Below are 23,448 nucleotides of genomic sequence, written 5' to 3'. Positions count from 1 at the left end.
GTGTATTATATAAGTATTGACCAAGTTCAGAGGCTGACATATATGAATCAACTTACTATGTTGTGTATTTCATCAGTTTCAATAAGAAAAATTACTTTCATATTGATGCAATGGATTTATTGCATATATATATATATACATACACACACACACACACACACAGGGGTACACATAAGTGGTCCGCATGCGTGATTTGCATACGGACATGGTTGACAGTTCTTCACAATTACCATTATAGATCGACAAACTGTACTATATAAGATTTCTATTCAATCTGAAGTATAAATCTAGGTTATCCTGTGCCGTTTTCAAAAGCACAATGCAAAACAGTGTTCACTCACTGACGCTCTTTAATCAGCAGCAGCGCTAAATCCTGAAACACGTATACTTACTTGCCAGCAACCCACCAGAATAAAAGCCTGCTGATTTTAAGTTTGAAAATGATGAAAACGCTTTTATTTACAAAGCGATTCTTCATAAAGAGGCAAACAATGAAAGTAGTAGTAAATATTAGCATTTTATTTTTAAGTCTACTTTAAAATAATTGTATTTGCATTTAATACTAGGCCTAGGCCTACCTTTTAATTTTAAATAGTATTATCACACATTATTGCACATTTCACATTATTACACATTATAGGACCAAACCCAATCTTCAGGTTCTCTTATGAGAACCAGGCTGAAAAAAAATTATGTGCAACCCTGTATATATATATATATATATATATATATATATATATGTATATATAACAGAATCAGAAAGAGTTTAATTGGCAAGTATGCTTGCTCATACAAGGAATTTGTTTTAGTGACATAAGCTTCCAGTACACAGAGACAAAAAAAAAAACCTTGCAAATAAATAAGTGTATAAACAATTGTGCTATAAATGATAATGGAATAGGATTAAGATGAAAAATTTGATAAAACATTTATTTATTTATTTATTTATTGGTAACCCATAGTGAGGCACTTACAATATGCATCTGGAGTTTGATAAAATAAACCATTTTTCCTAAGGTTCCTAAGGTTTTCAATGTAAAGTTATAAAAAATTTGATCTTCATTGCCATAACTGCATAACCCCTAAAATAGCTGTACAATTCAAATGCACAAGTTATTATGAATGCATTTTAGAATGCATTAATTGTTCTCTTGTACTTCACTTGTAAGAGCCTCATTGTAACTTCCATATTTTTTTAAGAAAACGAGGGAAATTGGTCACAAACGCTATCATTGGAGTTTAACTGGAAATCTGTAAGTTCTGATGACGTAAGAATGAAGATGCAATGCTGTGTGTTTCCTGCTACAGAAGGCAAAGACATTCACCTGGAAGTCATGGTGCAGCTCAGGGCAGAGGCGCACATATTGGCCCAGCTGCTCTAGGGGCCGGTCGGGCTCTGGTCGAGGACGCAGCTTGTTCACGTCTGTTTCCAGGTCATCCTCCTGCCATGGAGAAACATACAGCTATATAACACAGTTCACTCTACAGACTGAAACCTATATATCTTCCCATCACTGCATGTGAGGACCAGAGGCCATGTGACCAGCTCCAGCCAATAGAATGCAGCAGGCTCTGACCTTTACTCTTTCTTTGTTTATGGCAAGTGGGCCAAGCAGCAGACAAACAGCAATTACACACCTTATTTGCCAGGTGAGGCACATGTAAGCGGTCACCCCTCCAGCTGTGCTGTAAATGTCACTCTTACACATACATAGGAACAAAACTATTTGTGCGGTTCTATTCTGTGCCACTAGGAAACAGAAATCAGGTAGTGTCCCTATTAAGCCAGCAAAAAAAAAAAAAGTTTTCCATGGTTTTTATAGACATCTGAATAACTTTCCAATAAAGTGAGTATTCAATTAACATGTTTTGACATTAAAAAAAGTAAATTAAATTAATTTTAAATTGCAAGTGTCCATTTAAGCCTAGCTATTTTATAAATATGCCAATAAAACATTTTATTAAATATTAAATGTATCCATATATATATCCATATATATATAGATATCCATATATATATATATATATATATATATATATATATATATATATATATATATATATAGATAGATAGATAGATAGATAGATAGATAGATAGATAGATAGATAGATAGATAGATAGATAGATAGATAGATAGATAGATAGATATTTATTTATTTTTTATTTTTTTTTTATTATTATTATTATTGGCATAAAGCATCCTAAAGTTCTTTTCATTATTTTTCTACCATCATAAGTGGGTAATGATTGTTTGTGTTCTGAGCTTGATTAAATTAAATTATATTAAATTAAATTTATAAAATATAAAAAATGTGTATTCAGTGTTTTTTTTTGTTTTGTTTTTTTGGCTCGAGAAAATAAAACAAATGTAAAAGTTAGTATTCTGTAAAAATAAAAAAATAATTTAAAGGTTATTAAAAAATGTGTATTCAGTCTTTTTTTTGGCTCAAGAAAAAGAAAACCAATTTAAAGATTATAAAAAAATTGTGTGAATGTGTGTGTATATGTGTGTGTGTGTGTGTGTGTGTGTGTGTGTGTGTGTGTGTGTGTGTGTGTGTGTGTGTGTGTGTGTGTGTGTGTGTGTGTGTGTGTGTGTGTGTGTGTGTGTGTGTGTGTGTCTGTCTGTCTGTCTGTCTGTCTGTCTGTCTATCTATCTATCTATCTATCTTGGGCATTTCCCAAAGTTTCTTGACTGTTTCTTGACTGTCCAATACAATTTCAAAATGGCATAAAATACCAAGAAAAAAAAAACATTATAATGTATTTTATATATTATTTTTTAGTTTACATTTTTTTATCAGTACCCAAATCAAGTCTATTTTGTCACCTGATACTAGTGAAGTAGCATCTCTTGAGGACCGTCAAATCAAATCAATACATGAGTTGTAAAATGTAAAAGTCACGCATTTGCACTACAGAGTCATAAAGCACCCTGTTATGGTAAGACGAAGGGAGCACAAACATGGAAACAGAGAAATGCATTAGCAGTATCTGAAGAGGGCCGAAGAGGAAAGCAGCGCTTTGGTTTGGTGTTGGCGTCTCAGCAGAAAAGGGATTGTGAAGTCATTGATTTATGGCTGAATCAGGGGACCTATTACTGAAGTTATGTGAGAAGAGGAAGTTGCTTGTGTCAGTCTCCTGTCAAATGCAGAACCCGCTCTTCAATCACATTTTAGGAGGTAGAATGAATCAGTGGAATTTACGCTCACATCGTCTGCTCTGTCAAATATTGCGACACAGGATCGTGATGCGTGCATGCATGTGTTGAAGGTGCCGCTCACGTCTTCCTCCAGAAGACATCTCAAAACACTCACGTAGTCCCTGTTGTCTGGCTCCTCGTTCTCCTCGTCTTCCTCACGGTCATCTTCTAAACTTCCATCTTTCAATAAGGAAGAAAGACAGATAAACAACATAGACTAAGACATAAATGTCAAGATGAACAAAATATGGCAGTCTGTCTATCTATACATCCATCCATCCATTTTAGATAAAATCAAAATTAATAAAGTATAATTAAGTTGAAACATACTTCCCCTCAAAATAAAGAAATAAATAAACAAAAAATATTCTAAATGCTTTTCATTCATTAAAATTCATAACAATACACTTAATAAAGTATTATAATTCAGCTAAAACATATTTCCCCTCAAAATTAATTAATTCAACTGAAAAATAAGAAAACTATTAAAAAATGCTGATTATTAGTTTATTTATGCCCAAAATAGATAAATTACTAAATAATAAAGTGTTATTTAATTAAATAAATTAATCTTTATTATCAATAATTATATATTATACGGTTTATGTCTTATACAATTAGTATTTGAACTAATTATTGATTAAATATATTTCAATTATATATATATATATATATATATATATCAATGTATAAATATATAAATAATAATTATTATTATTATTAAAACACACCATTGATTCTTTAATTGAATATTCATTTGTAGAGATAGACTGAAATAAATGTAGTCAGACCCTCTGCTGAATACGCTTCACAGACTTTCATCTGATATGATGACTGCAGATCAAAACAGAACACTAAAAGCACTATAATTTTACAACTATCTCTGCTAAATCAAATGACTGGTTATATAAAAAATGTTTTAAAAAAATGGCGTTCAAGGTATCTGATTTGGCGTGCAAGCAGAGTAAATTAACCATGTGATAAACGATGACAAGTCATATTTTAGTGTGAGGTTGTGAAGTAATACAACCCAGTTTATGAGCACTAATAATGTTAATGGCAGCAATGCTAACATGTCAAAACCACGTTTAAGTTTTACAAGGTAATTTGCTGTTAAAAGAAGCCATTTCATTTTTAAAAAGCTATAGTCTTAGTTTGTTCAGCTGGGTTGAAGTGCTTTAAAACCATCGAAAACCATCGAAACAGGCTAGCCTGTTCAGCATAGTGGCCAGCAAGACCAGCAAACCACCATAGGCTGGTTTAAGATGTGTTTTTTTTTTTGTTTTGTTTTGTTTTTTTACCGGGTTTGTATATATAACAGAAATATGATACTAAACCACCGCTGTAATCTCTTACATTCCCTGAGGGTGTTTTCCTGTGATTTTCAAAGCTCAAAACTAATAAGATAGTCAAACTGAAGTGACAAGGAAGTGCTAAAGCTAAAGTCCACCCGAATCTGGGCGTCTTGAAGATTAACATCATCTTATCTGTCTGGCCAGACTTAACAGCGTTACTGAGCGCTCCTACCACACACAGCTTTCCATTTAGAAGCATCTGACATCAGTAAAGAAGCTAATGTAAGCGGTTAGCATGTTAACAACCATGCTAAAAACCTGCAGAAAGTCCTTGATTAGTAAGCAGGGTGCGTTGCAGGAAACACGTATCATTCCGCCAGGTATAACGAGTCAACCACACACATACTTTTTTTTGATAAACAGATAATCATTGCGTTCAGTCTGCTATCGGCCTTCCCAGCTCTCTGGCTTCCTTGCTCGAGATAAAAGCAGTGGGAAACTCATTAGTGAGAACATCCCAGCAGGAAAACTCTCGCGTGGTGTGTGGATACTACAAGTTATTGTGTGAAAAGTGTGTGTACATCAACAACAATAATCTGCACTCTTGGGCTTTGGTGTATTAGCGAAGCACATGTGGTAAGTTCAAACAGCCGTGCATGCTAGCACGCTTCACAATGCGGTATTGAGTCGAGCAGCCACGATGGGCAGGGTTGCCTGGGCAACCACCTCAGAGCTCCCTGCAAAACAAGTGAATATAGACTATTGTGGGTCAGAAAAAGAGCAATCTGCTCCTCTCTGGCCAAGCATGTCTTCGCTTTTTGTTTTCCTTTGCTCTGTTTACTGCTGCACAGGTTCTGACCTTGTTCAAAGAGAGCATTTGCATTTGATGACCTAGTCAAAAAGAAACACGTCTGCTAATAGGGTTGCACGGTAGTTGATTTATGCGCAATACTGTATGCTGTACAGCATAACATGACTGTTGGGAAAAACGCATTCAAATCAAAACGGCCTCTGAATCTGGTTTTAAAACAAGGGATTTCTCACATTGCCTGCTTTCACAAGGACTGGTGTTGACATTTGTCTCATTCACAGGTCTGAACAATCACAGCTTACACTGTTTTAGGGAGTTTGTATGGCTATAAAATTAATTAAGCAAGGTGCATTTCAGGTATACAATTTTAGAAATTATAATATTTATTTTTTATTATAATATATTATATACAATACTGATTTATGGTGTTTATATTTAATAGCATTTAACATCCTATGTAATAAAATGTGACATATATTGATGCAAATTGTCTGTGTGTGTTTTTTTTCTCTCTCAAGAATGATTTATGACCTGATTCTACTCATATTCAGGTATGACTGATTTTCTGGAATGTAGAGTTATATATAGAAAAATTATTTTCAGACAGGGCAAATGAATTGGCTCAGTAGCTGTAAAGTGTCAACATTTTTAATTAGATGTTGATCTAGACATGGTCATGTGTCTAGTGAATTATAATCAACCTTTTGTTCTTTTATCCAGTCTATATATTTGTTTATAATTGTATTAATTCATGAAAAGCAATTTGATGCTTGGAGGGAAGCAATGAGTGGTCTGGATTTAAACACTCTGAACTTATCCAGCTCACGTACTCTACATTACACCATTCTTGTTATTGAAGTCTAATAGAGGAAAATTTGAATAAATTGTGTTGACATTGAAAGAATTTTCTAGAGTCATTAAATGCCCAGCGCCTATTTGATAACAACGGCAAATTTGGCCTGGCCGATAAGGACTTTGACAGGCACTAATAGCCAGAGGCAGTGTGTAAAGGCTAAATATCTCTAGTGGGACAGACTCTGTGTCCCTTACGGACACACTGTGAGAGGAGAATAATAGTAGCTGTTGGTTGTTTGGCAGTGTAATAAAGAACCTCACTTAAAAACCTAGTGAACATAAACCTTACCGTAAAGTCCTAAATCAGCATCCCAGTCATCGACAGGCCTCCCAGGAAGAGGAAAGCTGAAGACGCTCTTATCTGAGGTCAGTGGAAGAGGGACTTTGGGATTGCACTTTCTCATCAGCTGGATCGCGGGTTCCACCAGAGATTGGAGGCCTTTCATGGCCAAACAGGTCTTCAGTTGAAATGAAACCCGTTAAAAACACTTCAAGGCGCTATATGGGATTTCAGAGTGACATTTCCTCTGGGCAAAAAATACATCAGAAGCTAAAATTTGCTTCTTTACAGCACATTAGCAGACAGTTAGAGCATCTGGTAATGACTGGGCCCGGTTTACTTAGCAAGGCCGATAAAAATCACAATGTGATTCAAAAGGGGAAATGATAAAAGCATTAGGAATAGAGAAATGTGAGTACAGAAGGTAGCAAAAAAAAAAAGTTCAACTGCACAAAAATACCAGGATAGGGGATAACAATAACTTTGGGACCAAATAGTAGACTGAAATATCACCTGAGTGGTCTGGAAGAGAAGACTAATGCCACCTTCGGCGACCAGGGCGTCTCTGCCCACAGCTGAGTTGGTGGCACGTTGCAGACAATGAAGTAGGGCTCTACGGATAGGAATGTTCTTAAGGTTGACATCATTGTTGTCCCAGTCTTCGTACAGCTTCAAAAGATCCGCGATATAGCCTTTCGCAACAGCAGTCCGACAGTTGACCTCTTTAAAAGAACATAAAGAGAACCTTCAGTATATTTATAATACAGGATGTTAATAATACAGTTTGCATGAAACATTTAAAGATTCTCCCTAAAGAAGTAAAAATGCGGTCACATTTAGCATTTATTTGCAAATTTTAGGAAGTTAAATCCAGTATTTGTTTTATTTTTTTTACTTAAGGCCAAAACATTTTGCCAAAAATTGGCTAATGTAACCTTACCTTATGAATTTATTAGAGTTTATATTACTGAAAAACTGCTGACTTGATATTTACAGCAAGTATATATCAATTAAAATGTTTGTAAAATAAAAACGTCTGGCAAACAGTGTTTGAAAAAGCTATAAACTTAGCTTTTTTAAAGCTAAATGCTAATCATAATGACAGTAGTTAGCTATACTACAAACTCTTAAACCTACAACTAAATATTTTGCTATTAAAATACAAAATAATGCATGCAGACCTTTGGGAATCAGTAAATCATTTGTTTGAATCAGTTCACTAAATTAAACCATCGAAACTAAATGAATCAGTGTTACAATATGAAAAAATAAATTACTAGAACATGAGTTAGCAGCATGTTTTGATGCAGGCCTACTACACCAGTACTTGATGGAAAATGTATTTACAGAAATTAAGATGTTCAGTCTGACAGGCTAAAATGTTTTGTTAGAATATGCTTACCAGACAACCAGAACTTACCGAGCTAAGGGCTAATCATAGCTAGCTACATTAGAAACTGCTAACAGCTAAAGCTACATGTTTGCTCTAAAAAGAAACAAGATGTCAAACTCCGAATCAAAATGAATCACTGAATCATTTCTGTTTGAATCATCTGAACAAACTGATTCACTACCGTGATAGCACACGTACATCTCGGATACATATATTTGACGTGTGCATTTACATCTGCAAGACGTATTTTTTTGAGTGTTTGCTCATCTGCAATACGTCTATAGGACGTTTCCTTTTAGATGTCAAATAGATGTCTATTAGATGTCTGAAAGACATCTGTCAGACGTTTGTAGACAGCAGATGCTTTCCAGATCAAGAGATCTTTAACAGACATCTTGCAGACGTATGTGTGCTATGCACAGAAAGACAGTTTAGCAGCATTTTTATCTTGTGCTACACTTTTGTTGGTAAAAACTCACAGTTGAAAAAAAAAAAGCAAATGCCGATAAGGTAGGTTTTGACACTGGGATGCTGGTTTATGCTGGTCATGTGCTGGCAAAGGACCAGCAAACACCAGCAAAAGGACCAGCATCCCAGCGTCAAAACATACCTTACTAGCATATGCAGGGGTTTTTTTTTTTCAGCTGGGCTATGCTTACAGTGTTAGTAACATTGAAGAAATGATGCAACTTTTGTTCATTATGAAGAGTCTAGGCAGAGGAAAAAATAACTAAACAAATAAAAAACCTTGCTCATGCGCAGTAGCATTATTATTTGTCTGGGTCTTAATGTACCAAAAAATATGCATATCATTCATCGTCATCATTCCTTCCAAGTCCTTTGTCCAGAAGGCTCCTGAATAATTAAAGAGGCTGACATCAAAGAGGATGACATCCATTTAACAAAGAACACCGTGTTCATTTGAATACACGCAAGATTTGTTTTTGGTAGAAAAAAAAAACATGTTTTGCTAGCTAGCATGTTAGAAACAGTAATTATTTTTATTGGAAGCATCTGTATGTATCATTCATGTTCAAATTGACCTCTCTTTCGCTCTCAGTTTCTCATGTCATGCTCTGTTGTGCTGTTTATTAATAAAATGTAATAAGAACATACATCATTCGGGCACTAAAGAGCCACATCAACAGAATGCAGTAACACTGGGATGATGGAGAGGGAACAAAAAAGCATGTGACTCTGCCTGTCAGAGCGAAAAGATTTCTTAGTATGGAGCAAAAGGTTAAATGAGATCAAAAACAAGGCAGGCAAAACTCTGGGCAAAGACTTCATTTCCGTTCTTTAAGCCAGTGACAGGTCTGGTGCCTGAGGTAAGCACGGTTGTGTCTCATAGCACCCCTTATTGTGCATGTTGTCAATCAGTATATCGTGAACATTTTGATTTGTTGTTTTTTTAAATGACTACTGAAGTAAAAAAAAAAAAAACAAGAAGATCGAATCTAACATTTGTTACTATATTTTCCCTCCTCTTACTGTGACAGTTAGGTTTCCATCTTAAATGTACAACATTTCCGGTCAATTCTAATTGAGAACATTGAATGAGAAGCAATAAAACACCAGGAATGCAATTCTTTGTTAATGCTAAGTATCTGTATCTTAGCAACCAAATTAACTTTACACTTTTATGACAAAGTTTCGAGTTTCAAGACTTTGTGTGTTTGTTGTCTGCTAGAGATTGGCATTAGCATGTTGCTAAGCTAACAAAGCAATACTGGAACAATACAATAAAAATACTTAGATTATACTATATATCATAATGAGATCTTATCTGTAAAAATAAAAATGCAAATATGCCTTATAATCAAACAAAATAAAAAATATTTTTACGATAATCTACAAATAAAAATAAATAAAAATGTAAAATAATATCTAATTAATGATAAAAATGTTACAATATCAATAGAAATAAAAATAAAACTATAAAAAATACAAAAATAAAAATAATATAATATAAAGTAAAAAATATATATATTTATACAATATAATGTAATAACGTAAATATAAAATAACGAAATTATGAAAATATAAAAAATTAAATATAGCATACATAAAATGAATAATAACATTAATATAAAATAATAATGTAATTATAATAATAATAAACAAATATTTGTAATTATACATAGCAAACATAAACAATTAGATTCAAATAAACTGGACTCACCCATCCCCTCTGACTGTATTGCTTTGATTAAGAATAATCAAATATATATATATATATATATATATATATATATATATATATATATATATATATATATATATATATATATATATAATAAATAAATAAAAACACAGTCACTTGTTTATCTATCAGCAGAAACCCTTAACCAAACTGCTTATTCAAATAAACTAAATGTTTGCTGCACTGCACTAAACTTTGAATCTTTTGGGACCAACTACTTCATGTTGATCTGCTTTCTGCTTTCAGAAATGATTCACTAATAGCATTTTAAACAGAAAACAGCTCTTCACAATGCTACTGGTGAAGTGGATAGTTTCATGCGTACAAGTAAAAACGTTTGCATAAGTCATGGGTACAAAAAATACCTCTATTTATAAGTCCACCTATGGGAATTCACAAACATCTAAAACAGTTGCACGAGAAACAGTTATCATTAAATGGCCATTTGGTATTATTCCAAATGGAACTTGATGAATTGTAATGCCATTTTAATTGTAGCTCATTTTGGTTGCCATCTATCTATCTATCTATCTATCTATCTATCTATCGGAGCAGGAGATTCACTGTGTGACTGCCACTGATCTCTTTCCAGGATTGAAGTGACATTATTAAATCAATGTTTGAAAGCCCGCCTGCGAAACTGTCAAAAGAATTTCCACTCTCCCTGTTTTAAAAGAAATCCTCCAATCTCAGTATTCAGCTGGTTCCTCTATAAATCTCTCCAGCCGAAGATGCTCGGAAAAGGGGCAGGGGGCCATGTGAGGGAGTTTGCAGGACTCTCGGTCCAAAGTCTCCTTGCTTCTAATGAAGGGGTTGGAGAGCAGCCAATCGAGCTGTGCACTCAGTGCATCTAATGGAGGCCATCGGCGGGAGAGTTTGCTACATGAAGGTCAACGGTATTTACCTCCACATGCGCGCAAAACAATTGCTGATGGAATTACAAAAGGAAATGAGGGGAAAATAACAAAACTTTCACAGTGTTCTGGGAAGCCTATTTCCGAAGCTATGGGAATAATGTTTTAAAATGGAGAGCCGAAACTATGTTGTGTATACTTCTTTGGCTTGTAACGTTATCCCTCCTGATCTCCCAGTATGGGAGTCATGAGCTTAAACAAACACTGCAGTTCTCTGACTTGCACAAATACAGCAATCTGAAATAATGTCTGCGATGGTTTCTATCGAACTTGGACTTTTTGAAGGATTTCTGGTGCTGCTAATATAGCCAAAAGATTTCTAGGAGTTTTACAGTGGAATATGAAGTCTCCGAGTATAGAAATGTCCTGTCATCGTGAACTCCGGAGATTTGGCGTCTTGCAATCACTGCCGCAGCGCAGATTTGATGTGTAGAAAACATGACAGTTCTTCTGTGAAGCTCGCTGGAGGAAATACGGCCACGTTAGATGATTATCAAGCGCTCGCGACGTCCTCCGGAGAAATAATAAGCGTGCAGACATAAGGCACAGACTATTTAGTTTCGCTGGACGGAGGAGAATTAATTGCGGCATCACCGGCCAGACGTGTTTCTTTTAGAGGAGGCTCCTAAAAGGCCCACAGAGCATTACGTTATTCACAGGCTCGCTGACTGCAGAGAATCAACAGGTGCAGCGGCTGTGTTCTCAATGAGAGAGAGCAGGATGGGACTCACAGAGTCACACTGCCCCCTGCAGGATGATAAATGACCTGCAGGTAGCGTGATTAAAACACAGGAGCATTGGGATGGATAAATGGATCTGCTAATCCTCGATTTTATTTACAATATTATTTACTATATATATATATATATATATATATATATATATATATATATAGAGAGAGAGAGAGAGAGAGAGAGAGAGAGAGAGAGAGAGCTATCTGAACAGCAAACCTTTGGAACAAAGCTATGGAGCAAAGCACGCTGGGAGAAACATGATTGTGTTGCCCTGTGTTCACAAAAGTTAAAGCAGAAGACACTTACTTGAGCATAACATTGCAGCAAAAGCGTCGACGGCCGCCCTGTGAAAAAACAGAAACACATATGACATTCAAAAATGTATATGTAGCATTTCATTTTTGCAGTTGTGTCATGTGCACACTATTCTACCCCTCTCCAAAGAGGCTGCCACTTCTATATATATATATATATATTCCTGTCATTGTGATCATGAGCAGTGAAAGTGTTGCTGATTCGGCAGTCTCCATATTCCTCTATCCAATATGTGCAGGGTGAACGTAGAATAATTATAAATGACTTTGCAACAATCTGCCAATAAATATCACCACCGGTCTGTCGGGTTGACAAAATCCAATGCCTTGAAATATGGGCAGAGAGCAAGCTACATTTCTGAGCTTCTGAGATGGAAAAGCCGGGGCTAAAAATTAAGAGAAAGCTTAGCAAAGAAAAAGAAAGAAAGAAAGAAAGGCCTTCTGCTTTCTTCATTTACATGTTGGTGCATGTGTTGTTGTGTAAGACCAAGTCAAGTGGTCAATTTAAAACCGAGCCAAAGAATGACTTTCCAATTAGCCCAGCAAAACATAGCCCAAACCCAAAAACCAGAGTTATTATTGGTTTTTTTAGAGCCAGATGCATGTTCTCCTTGTGTGAATCCCATTTATCACTGTAGAAGACATACTATTCTAACATCTCATTTCACATCATTAATCACTGCTATTCTGAAAACCCTCTGAAAAAAAAAACACAAATCTTGGTCCTTCGCATTTGCAGCACAAAAGTCTCCTTTGTGGAATCTGCACAAACAATATTATCAAGCCAATTTCGACTCATCACGTCACAATAGGAGTCATCTCAGAGAGTTTTTGATAGGGGTCACACTGCAGCGATGGACTGCGCTATCATCGCCGCTGGGATCAAGACGAGACACCGAGCAGATCGATGTCAACACCACGTGTGTGGAAAGCACATGCATTGTGAGCAACAGCACTGGGCCTATTATCTACATGGGGTATTTGGCTTTAAATGCTGCCCTTGTCATTCAACTATCAGACTGCTATGTTTGCTGTGTATGTAGTCTCAGACTCAAACAGTCGGTTCCCGGACCATCTGGTGAATGTTCCACATAAAATTAACTGAATTGTGGTATAGCAAACAGTATGTACTGCATTGAATATAAGGAAACAGTCACTTGACTGTAATTTCAGAATAAAAAGAAAGAATGTGGCCCTGATAACCCTGAAAGTTTAGAATTGATTTTAGATGAATTTATAGATGGACAGACAGACTGAGTGAGTAAGGAGATCATAGCAAGGAGATTGATAAAATAATGCATGTGACGTTGTTGTTGTTTTTTTTTTTGCAAACAAAAAAGTATTATCATAGCTTCGTAAAATTACAGTTGAACCCCTGATGTCACATGGATTATTTTACCGATCTCCTTGGTACGTTTCTGGATGTTGATTGTGTTAAATACATTGCTGTCTATGGAAGGGTCAGAGAACTCTCAGAATGCATCAAAAATATCTTAATTTGTGTTCTGAAGATGAACTGAGGTCGTACGGGTTTAGAACAACATGAGGGTGAGTAATTAATGACAGAATTTTCATTTTGGGGTGAAATATCCCTTAAAGGAATGAGAACAACATACAGTACAGACAATAAAACAAAAGAAGCATAAAAAAAAACAATATACTGAACGAAAAAATGATACATAGTGCAAACATAAAGTATGTGACCTTGGACCACAAAACCAGTCATAAGTAGCACGGTTATATTTATAGCAATAGCCAACAATATATTGTATGGGTCAAAATTATTGATTTTTATTTTATGCCAAAAATCATTCGAATATTAAGTAAAGATCATGTTCCATGGAGATATTTTGTAAATTTCCTACCGTACATATCATATATCATTGCACCCCCAAATGTTGTCCTATCATAACAACCATACATCACTGGAAAGTTTATTCAGATTTCCGATGATGCATAAATCTCAATTTCAAACAAATTGACCCTTATGACTGGTTTTGTGGTCCAGAGTCACATAGACAGATGTCATGAATTATTGATTGACATACAGACAGAGACATAGCATAGAAATGAATGAACAACAGATTTAACAACAGACAGTACCAATGAAAACAACAGACTGACAGACAGAATGAACGAAAATGAATGAAACAAAAGAATGATAGAATGACAGGACAGACAACAGACAGCACAAACAGCATATAAACTGACCGATAGAATGAATGATTCTATCAGAATGATTGATCGATAATAGAATGATGGAATAAATGATAGAACATATGATGAACAGAACCAAAAACTTCAGAATGGTAGGACAGACAGAAGACAGACAGAACAAACAAACAAACATCAAAGCACACAAAAGAATGAGTGACAGAAAGATTGATAAAACAACAGAATAATAGAATCAATGGTAGAAAGAACAAATGAACCAAAAATAATGATAGAACAATAGGACAGACAGACATACAGACACACAGACAGACAGACAGACACGCAGACAGACAGACACGCAGGCAGACAGACAGACAGGCAGACAGACAGACACACAGACAGACAGACTGATTGACAGACACGCAGACAGACAGACACGCAGGCAGACAGACAGACAAGGCAGACACGCAGACAGACAGACAGACACACAGACAGACACAAAGACAGACAGACTGATTGACAGACACGCAGGCAGACAGACAGACAGACTGATTGACAGACACGCAGACAGACAGACACGCAGGCAGACAGACAGACAGACAGGCAGACAGACAGACACGCAGGCAGACAGACAGACAGACAGACAGACAGACAGACAGACACGCAGACAGACAGACAGACAGACACGCAGAGAGACAGACACGCAGACAGACAGGCAGACAGACAGACAGACAGACAGACTGATTGACAGACACGCAGGCAGACAGACACGCAGGCAGACAGACAGACAGGCAGGCAGACAGACACGCAGACAGACAGACAGACAGACAGACAGACAGACAGACACGCAGACAGACAGACACGCAGGCAGACAGACAGACAGGCAGGCAGACAGACACGCAGGCAGACAGACAGACAGACAGACTGATTGACAGACACGCAGGCAGACAGACAGACAGACAGACAGACAGACACACAGGCAGACAGACAGACACACAGGCAGACAGACAGACAGACATGCAGACAGACAGACACGCAGGCAGACAGACAGACAGACAGACAGACTGATTGACAGACACGCAGACAGACAGACACGCAGGCAGACAGACAGGCAGGCAGACAGACACGCAGACAGACACACAGCAGACAGACTGATTGACAGACAGACTGATTGACAGACACGCAGGCAGGCAGGCAGGCAGACAGACAGACAGACAGACAGACACGCAGACAGGCAGGCAGGCAGGCAGGCAAGCAGGCAGACAGACAGATAGATACTGTAGACTTTAAAGCAAGGTTTTATCTCTCTGTTTCTATGGTCACACCATGGCATGGTAAATCTTGAAAAGCTCTTTGACTTACAGCAGTATGTAGCCGGACCCCTACAGTGCACAACATTGTTAAGTCTCCATCACAGAGACAATATGTCACTCCCTGTTCACTAACCGCAAGAGAGCACAAACAGCCCAGCGGTGGAGCAGACAGCAGCTCGCTGACGCAAAACCACCATTCTGTCCTCAAGACAGTCAATCCGCTTTGCCCGCAGCCTCTCTGTTTGTGGACACTGGGAGCTCCATAAAGAAATCATATCATCTCTCCTCTGCCGCTGTCGGAGTCTTTGAGTCATGCTGCTGACATTAATGCAAACAGTGGCGTATTGCAATTTCGGAGGCAGGCAAATGCCATTGTTTCCCCAAGCTAACGGCTTGTCGCTTCTTTGAAATCAGACGGTAGGACTACGAGCATCAGTGCGCAGATGTTCCACAGGGATTTGAGCTATGAGGCCGAGCTGTCAGCAGAAAGCCAGCAGACAAATTTGACAATATGGAAGATCTGTTGATCTGTTCTGCCTGTGCACCGAGTATTGTTTTCATATTCATTAGAGATTGAACAGAGAGAAATTCTCAACGTGGATTTAAAATCTTTGCAGCACACTACTGATTTTAACCCAAGTTTGTATCACAGAGTTATATGCTTTCAAGTGCGTGGCCAAAACAGTTCTGAGAAAAGGGATACTGGATCTGAAAGTGCAACTTTCCCAGGCCGATCAAATCATTGTAGGGTTTAAAAGATGAAATACACAATAACAAAACAAAAAGAAAAACATGTCCCAGAAAAACATCTCTGGCCATGTTGAAAATGATATTCTCGCTTAAACTGAAATACTGCATGTTACAGAGAGCCTAAAGTGACATTTGCAGAAAATAAATAAATAAAATTGCAGGTACATGTACACACAATCATTGTATAACTTTTATTTTATGAACATATTTAATTAATAACATAAGTTAAAGAAATATGAATATTAATAGGAATAACAATACAAATAAAATGATCATAATAAAAATAATAATGAAAACAATAATAATGTATTTAGAGTTAATGTATTTATAATTACTATTATTACTGTAATTGTTATTAATACTTGATTTATTTATTATAATAAAAGCGGACATATTTTATTCCACTTGTCATTGTTATCCCCTCAGGTTGTTCTAAACACAAAAGAAGAATGTTGGGTAACCAAACAGTTGATGGTAGCCATTGACTTTTACAGTATGGAAAGAAAATTCTATGGAAGTCAATGGCTACCGTCAATGGTTTGGTTACCCAACATTCTTAAATAAATACTGTATCATCTTTTGTGTTTAACAGAAGAAAGTTTATAATAAAAATTGTATTTTTGGTGACCTATCCCTCTAATATTATTATTAAAGGGATGTTTCTCTGCCATTGACAAAGTTTTCCATTTTCACTGGCATATGGGCTTTTAGCTCAAAATGTTGCTTTTTTTCATGAAACTATCCCTGATTCAAGTATGGATAAAAAAATATTGCATGAAGCTAGAATAAAGCATTTTAAAAGTGACACTTGTGAACTTTAGACCCGCGGAAAGAAATCACAGCTTCTTTATTTTAACCAAACTGGACAATGGCAGCTTATAATGACTGACAGATAAGTTTCCTTCTGCTGAAAGTCTGAAACAGTAATGTGAAAGACTTTCTGGTTTCGAAACGGTTGCAAATATCATCATGTGGTAGATAAACCACAGCACACATGCCGTTGGCATCAGACAAGCCCCGTCAGGCAACTGTGGAGAGCCTAGAGAGGGCGCTGTTCTTACTCCTGCCAACTGTCGAAAAACTGGACCGATTCCATATCGGGTTTCTGATAGCTCCCTGCACACACACAGCGGATTACAGCAGAATTCCATCTAATTACAATTCTCGCTCTCCTGTACACTTCCCGTCCTGTGGGAATCCTGACATGGACGCACTAGAGAAGAAAATCTGCATGTGCACCAAGCCATCAAACACACGTATCAGATATGGGTGTAATCCAGTTTGAGTCTTACATTCAATATTGCAGTTTAATTTGACTTTATCTACCTCACAGAGCTGTGCTCCTGGAGTTAAGCAGCCAGAGAGGGTCCTTAGGTTATCGCACAAGTCCGCAGAGGCATTGACTATCTCTAGACTTTAGTTACGATTTAAGAGCAGGAGAAGCTCTGGCCACTAATTGGTCAGGCCGTCAAATAGACACTGATGCTTCACTTAACCTGTTGGCAGTGAGCACCAAATTAACAAGAGAATGAGGCGAGAAAGCCTGGTGCTTCAGGGTCTAGCACAGACAGGCATACCACACACTATATTTCTCCAACTATATTCCCCCTACAAAGTATGTAGGGAGCAGTGAATACTAGGGACCCTATGAATGGGAACGCAGCTTGGATCAGGGTTTGCTGCTCTGTGCAGCATCAGGACACACTCCAAAAGTGCAGCACACTTCATGTGGGAATTCATTTCCTGTCACTGCAGGTCAAGCACCCAAGTTAGGCTAGTAACTGCCAATCAGCATCCGGCTAACACATATCTATGCAGCGCACAGTTGCCAAACCCCAGTAAACAAGAATCTTCTGAGCATTTCAATGAGCAGGCTTGTTATAAATGAGTTGTACTGTGCATGCAAATTTCCCAGGACTGGATTTGATCTATGAGTTACAATATAAGACACTAATTATACATCGCCAGTGCACCGACGGCTGCAGCTTATGACAAAGCATTTCGGCTTTGATAATATGTCGCTTGCGTCGCACATATAAACACATAACCCCCTACAGTCACCTGCTAATTTCTAAAGAACCCACCCACTTTCCTTTAAAGGGAAAACACATGATCAGCAAGTTTGTGGATATATCAATCAATCAATCAAATCAAAGTTAAAATATTTATATTTATTATAAAAAAAACAGTAGTAGTAGTAGTAGGGCTAAACTATAGTAATAATAGGCAGAATTATAATAATATTAATTTTATTAAACTATATTAATTCTTTACATTAGTTCTAATTTGGGTTTAGAATATTTTTTTTTATTTCATTGCATTTTATTATATTATTATTATTAGTAGTAGTAGTAGTATTACTTCTAATATTATTATTAATAATAATAATATTAATAATACTATTTAATAATTAATAATAATAATAATAATAATAGGGTTCATTAATAAATAGACATTTCTCCATTTAAAATTAATTTGATCATATGATGTGACCATATATGGATTAATGCATTTATAAAAATACATTATACATTTTATTATTATTATTATTATTATTATTAATATTATTATTAATATTAATATTAGTATTATTATTATTGATGATAATAATTTTGGATGCTAAACCCACATTAGAACTTAAGTGATAATAATAATAATAATAATAATAATAATAATAATAATAATAATAATGTTTTAAATTTATTTTTATAAATACAACAATCCATCTATGGCCACTTTACATGATCAAATTGATTTAAAATGGAGAAATATAAAAAAAAAAAATGCAAAAAAATAGTGGTATGATCAGAGTTTAAGTCTATTTCAAATATATTATATTTAATACCTTACGATAGTAAATTGTAATGAGCTTAATATCAAAATAAGAGCAGTCTATGTTGTGCACACTTTATTTAGACTAATGTAAGCAAGCATGTGAGTAATGTAATGACCAGCGCTTTCAGCACACAGAACTGTTCTCACAGTCAGACAAGATCAGCATACTCACTTGACGGTGCGTAGGTGCTTCGAGCTGTGTGGAGACATAAGTTTGAAGACCACATCCAGCCCTCGGTTCTTCCCCAGCAGGTCAGCGGTGGTCACTACAACACCAGATGTGTGATTAACACAACAATAAAACGTCTTTGCAACATTGCTGAACCCAACACTACTGAAGATTGCATTTCACAGCGCAGTATACTGGATCCCCCGTCAATCTTGAGCAGGGGCGATCGTTCTCCACAACTTTAGACTCAAGGGGGAATTTTAAGAGACCAAACTTCACCCTTATAAACAAGGCATGTGCCCAGATGATATTTTTCCTATTAATACATTGTGCTTGCTACAAGGCTAGCTAGCATCATAAACACTGACGGTCGCTGCGGTGGAATCTCTTCGGTGTCCCAGGGTACGCAGACTATACGTCTAGTGTTAAAAAAAAAGAAGATATATTTCAACTTTTATGATAAAGCATAAAAAGACTTTTGGATGCCTTTTTAGAATGGTGCATTTCTTACAGTTACAACCTGAGAGCTGAATTTCCTGCGCCAGTATCGTTCACAGGATAGCTGGCACATGACTGATAAACAGACCTCACACTGCATACAGCATACAGTTACCCATTATCGTATTTTCCACTGGTTGAATCGCATACAAAGAGTAAATCAAAGATGGAGGGAAACCTCCCTCTGCCCCATGCAGAGCAAAATCACAATATATTCTTCAAGTTAGATTTGAATACGGCAGATGCATAAATAAGGTAATAGTGGCATTCTAGAACAATAAGTGCTAACGCTTGGTTTGCAATTTCACCAGAACACTTTATAGCTAGAAATGTGTAATGGAAGATGGGAAAATAACTACAGATTCAAAGAAGAGAACAGACACGCATCAAAAGAAGCTATTTTATGGGAATTAAATTAAACCACAGAGGTACACAAGTAGAAAGTAGAGTCGTAAAAATATGAAAAATGGAACGAGACACTTTTTAGTATCGAACTGGATTATGAAACTAGCTAGGTATTCATTTTAGATGCTACTATGTTTTCAATTCAATTACACTATCATTCAGTAGTTAAGAAATTAATCCTTCAGCAAGGATGCATTTAATTAATTTAATGTGAGAAATATATTAACACAAAACCTATTCAAAATAAATGCTCTTCTTTCTATTCAAAGAATTGTGATAACAATTAATATATTATATTATATATATATTATCATGTTTCAAAAACATATTTGCAGCAAAACTGTTGTTCAGAACTGTTGTGACACTCAAGAGCAATAATGCTGAAAATTCTGCTTTGCATCAGAGTAATAAATTACATTTTATAACATAAGATAGCAAAAGTTCTTTAAAATTGTAATAATATTTCACAATATCACTTTTTTATTCAAATAAATGCAGCCTAGGGAAGCATAGGAAAGCACAAAGAAAAGAAAAGAAAATGTATTTGTATTTTTTTATTTAGCCTTTTAAGATTTATACTGTCACCCCAAGTGAGAATCATTCATGCAAAATTGAAAACTCACTGTTTTTGAGATAGAAAAATTATTTAGCTTATTTGACTGTATCTCATTTACTTTAAATCAAGAGTAGTGTGTAGCTTAGGAAGGTGAAAATGATCTCACCAGAGGAGCAGAAGACTCTGAGAACCCAAAGACAGGCCGCGGCTCTCCGGGCGTTCTCTTTATTCTGCTGCAGCAAACCCAGAACCACCAGAACTGCATCTGCCTTCTGTGCTTTCAGACCAATCTGACGATCTGAGGGAAATAAGAAAATGATGCTCCTCTTTGACATTCATTGGTCTTGCTTTGACAGTGTTTTGCTCACTACATGGATCTGGGAAGACAAAAATGTTGAGCTGTTGGCAGCTGCGATGAAACTGATTGCTTTGGTTTGGAGATCAAAACCACATTCGCTGGGATGTGTGATGGGGAAATTTGGGATATCAAAGGGACATCACCACTTTCAAAATCACATTTTAAAAATATATGATTCATTTGAACTGTGATCCCAAGTGATACACGAGATCAAGTTTCAAGATAACACAAAATCATAAAATCATATTTACTTTTTAATACACGTTCCACGATTTACCGTGCAAAATGCGTAAATAAACAAATGTAGTAAATAAGCAAATGGATAAATAAATAATTTTTTATTAATTACTAATATTAAAATTCTAATCTAGACGATATATAAATGATAAAAAAGAGTAACTTTTTTTCAACCTCCTTGATTCCAACCACCTTGCAGAGACAATTTTTCCATAATCAGTTTCCAATAAACCCAAGCTAACAGATTTTCAAGCTGATTATTAACATATCACGTGACACATTAGAAAAGTCAAATGGGTTGCAAAAGCAACTTTGTGTTGACTTAAAACAATGGTTTGCATAAAAATCTGAAGCTAGAAAGAGAATTAATTGGCAACCAATACATTATTCCATTTTCTCCTTCTGTGTTCTACAAAAGAAACTGTCACAGATATTTTGAACAGCATAACAGTGAGTAAATGATGACAATAGTTCATGTTTTGGTGAACCATCCTTGTAAGATGAAAAAAGCAGAGTAATGAAAGCACTCTAGGAAGTTACAGTATTTCCATACAGTGCATCAACTATTTATGAATCTGGAAGTAGTGCAGATCATTGCACCATTTGAAACAGACAGTGGTCTCTGCTTTGTAAATGCAAATGGATTATTGAAAAGTTGGTGTGGGGTGGAAAATGTTGTCCGTAAAAACCCACCGCCCAGAGAGGAATGCGACAGAAACCATTCAAACGCAACATCCTGCAGGCCCACCATGACTACAGGCGCTTACAAAAACAGCTTGAACACAAAAAATCCTGTTTGCGAACCAGTTTACGCTCTCAACAGATGGAGTTTGTTTTTAGACATGTTTTGTCTAAATGGCAAAGAGTCGTGAGGATGAAGGAAAACAAACCCTGCTGATTTGACTGGTTCACCCTGTTGCCGGGGTTCATTGGGACAGACATCAAAGTGCAAGAGTGGAATTCTGACAGACACGAGATCCTGTGAGGGATCAAACCCCCTCGCTCCTTAAATAACAACATCTAAACACTGACTGTGTCTGTGCTCAGATGGTGACCTCTGACCCCTCAGGATTGAGGATTTTTACCTGACCCGAGAGCGACCCTACACATGCTGTCTGCATCCGCAGGCGGGATGTGACTTGTAGCCATTCGCCACATTAGAGACGTCTAATTTTGGCGAGGTGCCATTTATAGCACTCCAGCGATTAACTCAGAAATACTCAGCACTAAAGACTAAAGATGATCATGTATTACAATTTAAAATAAAATAAAAATGATGTGTCCAATATTTTTCGCTTTTTTTTAGTGCATCATCAATGTATTTCAAGTGCAATTTTCAGTGTGAACACACTCCTCACACTATTTATACTACAAAAAGGGCATAGAATTGTTTAGAAGTACGTGATTTGGGACGCACCTAATATTTACCGGAGAATGTTTACCTGTTTTGTCACCAGTAAAATAACACCATCATACTCAAATAAAAGAAAAATGTTTGTCTCCTCCTCTTCTCTCTTAGCCCTGCCTCCTCATCACTCACCACGGTAGCCCACTTTGGCCAGCAGGTGCAGCAACGGCAGTAGGATGGTGTAGTTGGGAGTGAAGCTGCGGGTTGAGTTCACCAGAGCCGTCAGCAGGGCCTCGCTGCCTCCTTTCGATATCATGTGATGAATCCGTCTGTCTGTGCCTACAGGAAACAGCCACCACCATTTCACAAAATGTCAAATTTAGGCTGATAACTCGTACGTTAATTTTGCCACTGGCGTGCTATCGCAAGATGATGTCTGGGTTTATTTTCGACTTTCTTTCAGAACTTGAATAAATTTGGCTAATTACTTTATAGTGAATTAATTTCAAATTACTGGATTAGTATGGTACTGTTCCACCCCTACAAGAGTATTTTTTGATAGATTTGTTGGTGAATGATAGACAAGAATAAGGCCAAGATATGAAAATAAACAGCATTGAAACAGTTGAGTTTATATAATGAGATCCTGGGAGAAATGTGTATTGACGTCACGTCTCCTTTCACCAGTATTTTCAATGTTATTAAGACTGCTTTAAAAGATTTGGTTTTGAAAGTAATGCCTCTGGATTATTGTGGATTTAAAAAAATAAAATAAAATCTGTCTTCAAGGTGTCCTGGCTTAAATCAAGTACTTTATGTACATTTG

At 36.4% G+C, this 23,448-nt stretch overlaps 1 protein-coding gene across 3 annotated transcripts in view; it reads right to left on the bottom strand.

Moving 5' to 3' along the window:
• The window catches only part of LOC132125142 (cytosolic carboxypeptidase 4-like), a 202,984-nt gene that overhangs the window by 103,479 nt on the left and 76,057 nt on the right, over positions 1–23,448 (bottom strand). For 2 of the 3 annotated variants that reach the window (XM_059536392.1, XM_059536391.1), the window contains 8 exons: positions 22,815–22,961; positions 20,846–20,977; positions 19,224–19,317; positions 11,992–12,029; positions 6,955–7,163; positions 6,451–6,619; positions 3,316–3,380; positions 1,326–1,442 (listed from right to left, as the gene is read on the bottom strand). In XM_059536392.1, the coding sequence (XP_059392375.1) occupies positions 1,326–1,442; positions 3,316–3,380; positions 6,451–6,619; positions 6,955–7,163; positions 11,992–12,029; positions 19,224–19,317; positions 20,846–20,977; positions 22,815–22,961 (971 nt within the window). Of the gene's footprint in view, positions 1–1,325; positions 1,443–3,315; positions 3,381–6,450; positions 6,620–6,954; positions 7,164–11,991; positions 12,030–19,223; positions 19,318–20,845; positions 20,978–22,814; positions 22,962–23,448 lie in introns of those variants that run through there. The other variant, XM_059536393.1, reaches the window with a different exon arrangement.

This window comes from Carassius carassius, chromosome 43, assembly GCF_963082965.1.
Source record: "Carassius carassius chromosome 43, fCarCar2.1, whole genome shotgun sequence".
Lineage (NCBI taxonomy): Eukaryota > Metazoa > Chordata > Actinopteri > Cypriniformes > Cyprinidae > Carassius > Carassius carassius.
This window is presented reverse-complemented; position numbering and strand designations above follow the sequence as displayed.